At 37.6% G+C, this 9,223-nt stretch overlaps 1 protein-coding gene and 1 long non-coding RNA gene across 3 annotated transcripts in view; one reads left to right on the top strand and one right to left on the bottom strand.

Moving 5' to 3' along the window:
• The window catches only part of LOC124873700, a 35,278-nt gene extending 30,387 nt beyond the window's left edge, over positions 1-4,891 (bottom strand). For both annotated transcript variants that reach the window (XR_007039602.1, XR_007039601.1), the window contains exon 1: positions 4,652-4,891. This is a non-coding gene — a long non-coding RNA (uncharacterized LOC124873700). The remainder of the gene's footprint in view (positions 1-4,651) is intronic.
• Positions 4,892-6,294: 1,403 nt separating this feature from the next.
• Positions 6,295-8,923, top strand: LOC124873690 (gamma-interferon-inducible lysosomal thiol reductase-like). Its single transcript, XM_047374545.1, has 7 exons — positions 6,295-6,510; positions 7,036-7,224; positions 7,735-7,806; positions 7,879-7,971; positions 8,060-8,212; positions 8,362-8,430; positions 8,681-8,923. Exons 1-7 carry the CDS (start codon positions 6,370-6,372, stop codon positions 8,747-8,749), a joined length of 786 nt encoding a protein of 261 aa, XP_047230501.1. The 5' UTR covers positions 6,295-6,369; the 3' UTR covers positions 8,750-8,923.
• The last annotated feature ends 300 nt before the right edge of the window (positions 8,924-9,223 follow it).

The raw sequence follows: 9,223 nt of genomic DNA, 5'->3' as shown, positions 1-9,223 counted from the left end.
AGCTGTAAGTGTAATTGTAAGTGTTTGGTATTGTACTTGTTTCCATGCTGCTGATGCAAATCTGAAACCTGACGTATGAAACATATTTGCAACCTAGAATTTAAAAGCAAAACAATTTAATGGTGCTTATGAAAATAACTTCAAATATTGTTGGAATTGTTCCGCATTCTCAATACAGGTGCATGTTAATAAATTGCAGTAACATCAAAAAGTTCATTTCAGTGTTTAAAAAGTTGACACTATAGATTCATTACAAACTTAAAATAAACATATTGCAAGTGTTTATTTCTGTTCATCTGGATTCTTAATGGTTTACAGCTAATGAAAACCCACATTTCTGTTTCTTAGAAAATTAGAACATTACATAAGATCAATATAAAAACTGTTTTTTTAACAAATATTTTAAGAAATATCAGCTTGCTGAAAAGTATGTCCATGTACCATTGGTTGTAAATCTAACATATTATTTCCTTCCACTCAACTTTCCATTAATATGGAAGACTGCTATGGAAGATTGTAGACTTGTCAGTTGTCCAGCAGACACTCCTATCAAGGGCGACCAAACTTTAAAAAGGTCATTATTAAAGAGGCAGGAAGTTCACAGAGAGCTGTATCCAACTAAGTCAATGGAAAGTTGAGTGGAAGGAAAAAGTGGTGTCGAAACAGCTGGATTTTGAAATAAAACCCAACTGAGAGGTTGAAGGCCAGCGTCTCTTCTACCATTACCAACTTATGGTGGAGGTACTTGCCTATTAGTTGTGATGTAATGCTGCACCATGCGGACACACACACGAGGAGCAGGGAGGGGGAGACCAGGGAGAAATGTAAGTTTTATTGGAGGGACGGGGTTCTGCCTCCAATTAAACTACAAGGATTTTGGGGATCTTGCTGTAAGCCATTATCATCATAATAAAACAGAAATAAATTATTGTGCAAATGCTCGGATTTCAATAAATTACACTTTTCAGTACACACATTTTGCATTTTCTTGGTTGCCAAAAGCAATGCAATTTTAGTCTAAGGTTAGAGAGTAAGTCTTATCCAGAACTATAGATAAGTGTTGGATGGTACAAGTCTGGGTGGTATTAAATATAGAAATTGACTGACGATTAAAGTCGTCAGCAGATTGATCTTTTGCATTTTATAGTACTCAGAACACATTAATTAACTTGGCCTTTGCTCCAAAACTTTCTTCCATGCCACAACTATACCTCATCTTGCAGTGGTGTTTGTTTTCCTTTAAACCATGTTACTTTCAATTTGATGATTTGTAAAACATTTAATATCCAGGGACTCTGAACTGTGCATATATTTAAATACAATTTTTAATTTCTGTATCACATTTAAAACACTGTTATAATTATGTTTCTGTAACCTTGTCATTCTCTTTCCTTTGTGGCTGAATAAAAGTGTCTCTTATTTGATCTTGAGAATTTAGCTGAATTGATTGACCTGTTGTTTTAAAAGGAAATCCTGTTACTGTAAATGTTTATTTCATGTATTATGCAATACAACGCATCTTATAAAAAAAAAAAAAAACAGTTTTCTTTGAAAAGTCCTACTGGAAGAAAACAGGATTTGAACTTTCTGTTGGTGTAAAACCTGACTTTACCTGACTGAGAAAATGATGTTGAAGTAAGCACTTTCAGTTCTCAAATAAATCTGAAATGATTTAATGAGTGGTTGTTTTGTTTAAAGACATGATTTACCCTACGCCTTTTAGCTTTTACCATTGACTTGAACCACAAATACGGTTTACCAGTGATGCTCAAGCAGATGGAAATTTATAGCTTTGGCATCACGTTCCTGTTGTGCACAATGTATGTTAATAGACATGAGAGATGTCCCAGAAAATGCTAGTAAACACCAGAGCACATATTCTCTTTCTAAAGAACAGACTCAGTTGGTATTATTTGACTAAACAAATATAAATACAGCACCTCAACCAATCAGGTGCAGGCACACATTACTGACTTTGCTTTAAAAAATGGAAAATATTTTCAGAGTACTCTTCCAGTGAGCAGCAACTGGCTCAGCAATAACATCACAATATACAGGTCCTTCTCAAAATATTAGCATATTGTGATAAAGTTCATTATTTTCCATAATGTCATGATGAAAATTTAACATTCATATATTTTAGATTCATTGCACACTAACTGAAATATTTCAGGTATTTTATTGTATTAATACAGATGTTTGTGGCATACAGCTCATGAAAACCCTAAATTCCTATCTCACAAAATTAGCATATTTCATCCGACCAATAAAAGAAAAGTGTTTTTAATACAAAAAAAGTCAACCTTCAAATAATCATGTACAGTTATGCACTCAATACTTGGTCGGGAATCCTTTGGCAGAAATGACTGCTTCAATGCGGCGTGGCATGGAGGCAATCAGCCTGTGGCACTGCTGAGGTCTTATGGAGGCCCAGGATGCTTCGATAGCGGCCTTTAGCTCATCCAGAGTGTTGGGTCTTGAGTCTCTCAACGTTCTCTTCACAATATCCCACAGATTCTCTATGGGGTTCAGGTCAGGAGAGTTGGCAGGCCAATTGAGCACAGTGATACCATGGTCAGTAAACCATTTACCAGTGGTTTTGGCACTGTGAGCAGGTGCCAGGTTGTGCTGAAAAATGAAATCTTCATCTCCATAAAGCTTTTCAGCAGATGGAAGCATGAAATGCTCCAAAATCTCCTGATAGCTAGCTGCATTGACCCTGCCCTTGATAAAACACAGTGGACCAACACCAGCAGCTGACACGGCACCCCAGACCATCACTGACTGTGGGTACTTGACACTGGACTTCTGGCATTTTGGCATTTCCTTCTCCCCAGTCTTCCTCCAGACTCTGGCACCTTGATTTCCGAATGACATGCAGAATTTGCTTTCATCCGAAAAAAGTACTTTGGACCACTGAGCAACAGTCCAGTGCTGCTTCTCTGTAGCCCAGGTCAGGCGCTTCTGCCGCTGTTTCTGGTTCAAAAGTGGCTTGACCTGGGGAATGCGGCACCTGTAGCCCATTTCCTGCACACGCCTGTGCACGGTGGCTCTGGATGTTTCTACTCCAGACTCAGTCCACTGCTTCCGCAGGTCCCCCAAGGTCTGGAATCGGCCCTTCTCCACAATCTTCCTCAGGGTCCGGTCACCTCTTCTTGTTGTGCAGCGTTTTCTGCCACACTTTTTCCTTCCCACAGACTTCCCACTGAGGTGCCTTGATACAGCACTCTGGGAACAGCCTATTCGTTCAGAAATTTATTTCTGTGTCTTACCCTCTTGCTTGAGGGTGTCAATAGTGGCCTTCTGGACAGCAGTCAGGTCGGCAGTCTTACCCATGATTGGGGTTTTGAGTGATGAACCAGGCTGGGAGTTTTAAAGGCCTCAGGAATCTTTTGCAGGTGTTTAGAGTTAACTCGTTGATTCAGATGATTAGGTTCATAGCTCGTTTAGAGACCCTTTTAATAATATGCTAATTTTGTGAGATAGGAATTTTGGGTTTTCATGAGCTGTATGCCAAAATCATCCATATTAAGACAATAAAAGACCTGAAATATTTCAGTTAGTGTGCAATGAATCTAAAATATATGAATGCTAAATTTTCATCATGACATTATGGTAAATAATGAACTTTATCCCAATATGCTAATATTTTGAGAAGGACCTGTAATATTTAGTAAACTGCAACTACGATGTTTACTATAAAAACTAATGAGAATGTCTTTTTTTCAAGTCAATATTGTCCTTCATTGTTTTTAACAGTAAATCTCTAATATTCAACTGAAACAAATGTGGCCTTTTGACTTAATAAAAATACTGTTACAATGTAATTAACATTCTAACTAGTGAGAAATGCAGGTCAATTGGACTAGATTTTTATGGCAATACCAAAAAAATAGATGACAAAAAACCACCTGATGTAATTTTGATAAATGTTGAAGACCCAGACAGTTCACTGGTTTTCTTTTTATCTATTAACAACATAGCTTGGGTGTACTTTTAGTGATATTTCTTTAGCTTAAGATGAATAGAATAGGTAAAAGGCTTTTTGGGCTCTATCAAATATTGTAAATAATGTTCTGAATTTCAGGATTTAACTTTGAAGTTTTATTTGAAGAGAATCCAAGCTGGATGTCCTTTTCATTCCAAGTAAGAATATTCTCTGCTGATGTTTTAATTATAAAAAAGATCCTATTTCACAGTAACAAATGTGACCTTTTTTGGTCACACAAAAAACCACTGCAAGTCAATTTACCATCAAATTAAAACCACTAAACATTTGTTTATTATTTCACAACAATATCTAAAACTGTTTGAAATTAACCACATTTTTAATCACAAATTTTCACTGATGCATTGAGGGAGAAATTCGTCCTTTTATAATGCTTTAGCGGTCTTCATTTTAAACCTACATACATAATCGTGGCACCATCTGAAAATTATCACATCGCCCCTGCGGTTCCAAAGTTGCACTGCAGCTACATGTTTTTACCAGCAGCTTCCTAACAGACTGTTGGCGACGTTTAAAACTATAAAAGAAACGTTTTCTGACCTCCGCTAACCAAAATATATCTACTTACGAACATAAGACGTAATACAGGCTGTTGCTAAAACGTTAGCACATCAAGCTAAACAGTGTGACTCAGATTCTTACCTACAGAAGCGTCACATTTTGGGGCGTTTGAACGCACAACACCAGCCGTAGTTGAACTTTGGATATTGATGCTGGCCCTTTGCGGTGGTGATTACATTTTTAATCGGAAAAAAGCTAAACACTAGAGGAAAAAAAGTTTCCTTGCATTCAAAACACGAAAACTTCCACCGTTAACCTAACAGCTGCAATTGATTCGCTAATTGAAACTCTGTCCTACACACTCCACTACTGTAGGTGGCGGTAAACACCTTGAGGCAGTTTTGTAATCCGGCAACGAACATAAAGAAGAAGAAGAAGTTGATTAAGCGCTGCGAGGATAATATGCAAAAGTGTTACAAAAAACAGCCAAATTGATATATTTTTATCATTCAGTAAAAGAGAAATTAAATCAATAATTACATAAAGGTTAAATGTTGTTATAATAAGGAAAACAGAACGAAATAGCAAGGAGTAAAAACCATATCCAGATTATACATACCACAGGCTGTTGAGAGGACATACAAAACTTTTAGACAAAGTCTGTAGTTCAGAGTTATTCTTTTTTTCTTGAGGTACTCTAAGAGTACAAATTTAATAGACAGAAAAGTTCATTATAGGGCTACAATAAAACATTTTTTTGATTAATCAATTAATAATCGGATAGCCAAAGGTGCCTAATAGGACATTTTTTTACAGAATTTGAACCAGATGAAGGTAAAGCTCTGCCACTTAAGGAGTTCTGGATTCAGCATATTTACAAAAATGTTTTTCATTTTGTATATATTTTTTGTACAATTTTGACCTAATTACTCCTCTGAGTGGGTTGCTCTTTCAGCAAATTGCATGTTTTAGAGTCTGTATAATCCAGTTAATGATTATTCCATTACTAAATTAGTTGACGAATATTAAATTACCAAAACAAACAATCACGATTAATTATCTCAGCCCTAGTTCATTAATACATCAAGCCAGTTAGTATCTTATCCAAATTCAATCCCAAATACTGGTGGTAATGCGTCAAATCTTGCTTGCCAACCACCATTTAACAAGAAGAAGTGCTGCAAAAGTTGAAACAACACGATAAAAGAGTGCTTATCTAATTGTGCAAATCTTTAGGGTGGCTATTTTCCCCACAAGAAATTTTCTAATTTGATGTTAGTTGATAGCTTGTGTTTGAAGACAATGAAAAACAGGCTTTAAATTTGACGTAAAAAAGAAAAAAGATCAGAAGACTCATCTGTCAAAAAAATCTTTTAGACTTCCTATCTGGTATAATATAAATGTGAAAAATGATTATGGTAAATATTTGTCAATAGTCTAATGAAGATAAATATAATATATGAGAGATCCAGTAATTAAAATAATTACTGGTTAGACTTTCTCAATAGTTGTAATTATAGAAATTCAACATGATTCTTATTTTATTTTTTAACCACAATTCCAAAGTTCCAAAGAGGAAATCTTAAAACCGCTCAGTGTACTGTGCAGACCATGTACACATTTGTGTCAAGATTTACCTTAATGATTATCTGCACATTTTCAAAACATTCTGAATTATTTACCGAACTTATTACTATTCTCTTATCATTGGACTTAGGAGTGTGTGATGGATCCAGAACACCTGGGGCTCATCAGCTGATGGTGATGATTTTAAGCATCTCTCAGGAGGAGGAGCTCTTTCAGTCTTCTCTGGCTGCCTGTCTCAGAGCTGTGTGGATTTTCTCCTGCTAAGAATCACTATGAGGGTTTTGTGCTTGCTTGCTGTGTTTCTCCTCATCACTAAAGACCATAAAAGTTTTGGCATCTCTCATCCCAAACCAGCCTGCCGTTATCCACCATCTCAGTGGTGTTGGTCTCTGGAGATTGCCATAGAATGCAAGGTGAGTCTTAAAGTCTGCTGAGAAGATTGGAAGTGTCTGTTTGTGTAACTCTTTTTAAGATCTAGCTGAGCTCTTTCAAAGTGGTCAGATGGCCATAAAATAATTAACCAGATGCAAAGATGCTTAACACTAATATGCAAGAGGACAATGTCTATTTTAATAACTTGTTTGTTGTTGCCTCTTATAAATCCATTTGTGAGGGGGTGGAAACAAAGTTGTTTTTTGAAAGCTACTCAATATTTTTTTAAGTTCCTAATAAACATTTAGTGTCTTTTTCCATCCTCCTAAGTGCTGAAGGCTGTTTACAGTAGTGTTTGACGTGTCCTCTGGTCTAAAGCTTAAATGAAAGTCATGCCTCAGATATTGGACACCAGTGGCTTTTTCATGTGACAAGGCAGAGCAGTTCTAGGTCAAATAACCCAAACTTCATCAATCTGAAGACAGTCAAGGGGAGGAAATGGTATTTGAGTCTGTTACCTTGTTTTTTTTTGTGAAGTTTAACTCACGGCACTTTAATTCTTTTAGGTCCAGAAGCAATGCATGGAGCTTAGTGCCATTAAGCCAAACCAGACTGTTCCTCCTGTAGCCCTCACTCTGTACTACGAGAGCCTATGTCCAGATTGCAGAGCCTTCATCACCCAACAGCTGTTCCCCACCTGGACAATGCTGCAGGACATCATGTCCCTCACACTGGTTCCTTACGGGAATGCCAAGGTACACTGATCATCCTCTAAACATCCTTTTGTTAAGACTACTAAAGAGGTGTGGGTAATCTTGGTGTTCCAGAGCCAATGTTCTAGAGCAGGGGTGTCCAACTCTGGTCCTTGAGTGCTGGTGTCCAGCAACTTTTAGATGTCTCGCAAGTCAACATCTTAATCAAATAACCTAATTACCTCCTTGTGCACTCAAGTTCCTGCAGATGACCTAAATGTCGTTCAGGTGTGTTGAAACTCATTTAAAAGCTGTAGGACACTGACCCTTGAGGATTGGAGTTTGACACCGGTCTTCTAAAGGCTTCCCTGCTTGAACGTGCCTTAATCGGATGAACTGGTCATTAGCAGACTGCTGCAGGATAGTCTACAGGCTAAAGGTCATTTATTTCATTCATGTGACTGAGCAGGAACACATCTAAACATGCATGACCCTGGCCTTTAAGGACCAGGGTTGCTCATGGCTTTCCAAGGCAGACTCTTAAACATTCAACTGACTACATTTCTTTAACAGGAAGTTTTATCTGCAAACGGTCCCTTCAGCTGTCAACATGGAGAGCCTGAATGCAGAGGAAACATGATTGAGGTTTGAAAGAACTCTTACCTTACTGTTTTAACATTTATGCAGAGACTTTCTACATCTCTTGTTCTCCTTTAGGCCTGCATCATCCATTTGACTGGAACCTCCCTGGCATTTCAAATAATCTACTGCATGGAGTCTGCTTCAAATGTCCTCAATGCTGCAGAGCCTGTGAGTGTCTGCAGCATTGTGAGTGAATGCTGCTTGCTTTTCTTTGTATGCTAACTTTACTCTAACTGTTCCCCTTCATCTTTTAAAGTGTCTCCAGATGTATACTCCCTCCATGTCCTGGGCCACCGTTGACGCATGCGTGACCGGACGTCTGGGTTACGAGCTGATGCATGGCTATGCTGTCATGACCAGAGCTTTGAACCCTGCTCACACACATGTTCCTTGGGTCACATTTGATGGGGTAAAACATGTGGAACTACAGACAGTGAAAGGTCTGGACACTTAGTGAAACTGCTGCTGTGTCCAGACTCTTGACTGGTACTGTGATGTTGAAGACAGAATTGGCATTTATTTTGCCAATTTTAAATGGTTTTAAACATTGTGTTGCAGGAGTACACAGAAGAGAATGAAGCTAGGGCAATGTCCTCACTGTTTCATTTGGTCTGTGAGCTCTACAAGGTGAGAACTCTTTATTTTTGGGTTCTTTAGAAAATCTGTTGAACGGATCATGTATTGATCTTTTAAGCAGTGTAAATTAGGTTTTTATAACATAAATGTCCGTTATGCACATTTGTACTATGTTGGCTGGCAAGGACCTCTGAATCCTGTCATTTGTGTGAAATTGCCTTATGTGGTTTCTGTTGGCTTAAAGGGAGTTCAATTTATTGTAGTGTTAAAGTTTTTTTTGTTTTTTTTTGACCATCCACAGGGAGTGAAGCCTCCAGCCTGCACCGGAGCCCCGGTCAAACTAAGCACAAGTGGCTGCTTGAAGGAATGAATCCCCTTTAACATTTCTGCCATGCATAAAACTGATTAAAGGATAACATGTTTAATGTAAATGGACATTCGGATAGTACAAAATAATCATACCCCTTAACATTTTGTGGTTGCAACAAAAACTTAAGGCTGACACAACAATTGTGAAGTGAAATAAACATGGTCTTAAAAATGAGAGCAAAGTGCTTAATGGCTCCAGTGATAACATAAATTAAAAGCAAAGATGCCCATGGTAACTCTGAATGGACTATAGAGATCAAGTTGAAAAAGCCACTGGTGTCTCATGAAAAGCTATATAAGGGACACGGCAAATAGACTGAAGGTACTATAGTCATTGGACCATAAACGTCTTGGTTCAAAGTTTTATAAAGACTAATTTTCACAATCACTTATAACATAGTGGTGGATTGAATCTGTAATTGAATTCATGCGATTAGGATACCATCGAGAGAGCCTTTTTGTAGGGCAAAACTAC

The sequence above is a fragment of the Girardinichthys multiradiatus genome, chromosome 9 (assembly GCF_021462225.1).
Source record: "Girardinichthys multiradiatus isolate DD_20200921_A chromosome 9, DD_fGirMul_XY1, whole genome shotgun sequence".
NCBI classification, from domain to species: domain Eukaryota; kingdom Metazoa; phylum Chordata; class Actinopteri; order Cyprinodontiformes; family Goodeidae; genus Girardinichthys; species Girardinichthys multiradiatus.
The sequence above is the reverse complement of the archived record's forward strand: the minus strand, read 5'-3'. Positions and strand labels throughout refer to the sequence as shown.

Excerpts from the sequence above, each read along its gene's own strand:
- LOC124873690 (XM_047374545.1), top strand. The coding sequence starts at position 6,370 with ATGAGGGTTTTGTGCTTGCTTGCTGTGTTTCTCCTCATCACTAAAGAC. Across the intron at positions 7,225-7,734 it reads TTCCTTACGGGAATGCCAAG|GAAGTTTTATCTGCAAACGG; the intron begins GTACACTGATCA and ends TTTCTTTAACAG. Across the intron at positions 8,213-8,361 it reads CTTGGGTCACATTTGATGGG|GAGTACACAGAAGAGAATGA; the intron begins GTAAAACATGTG and ends ATTGTGTTGCAG.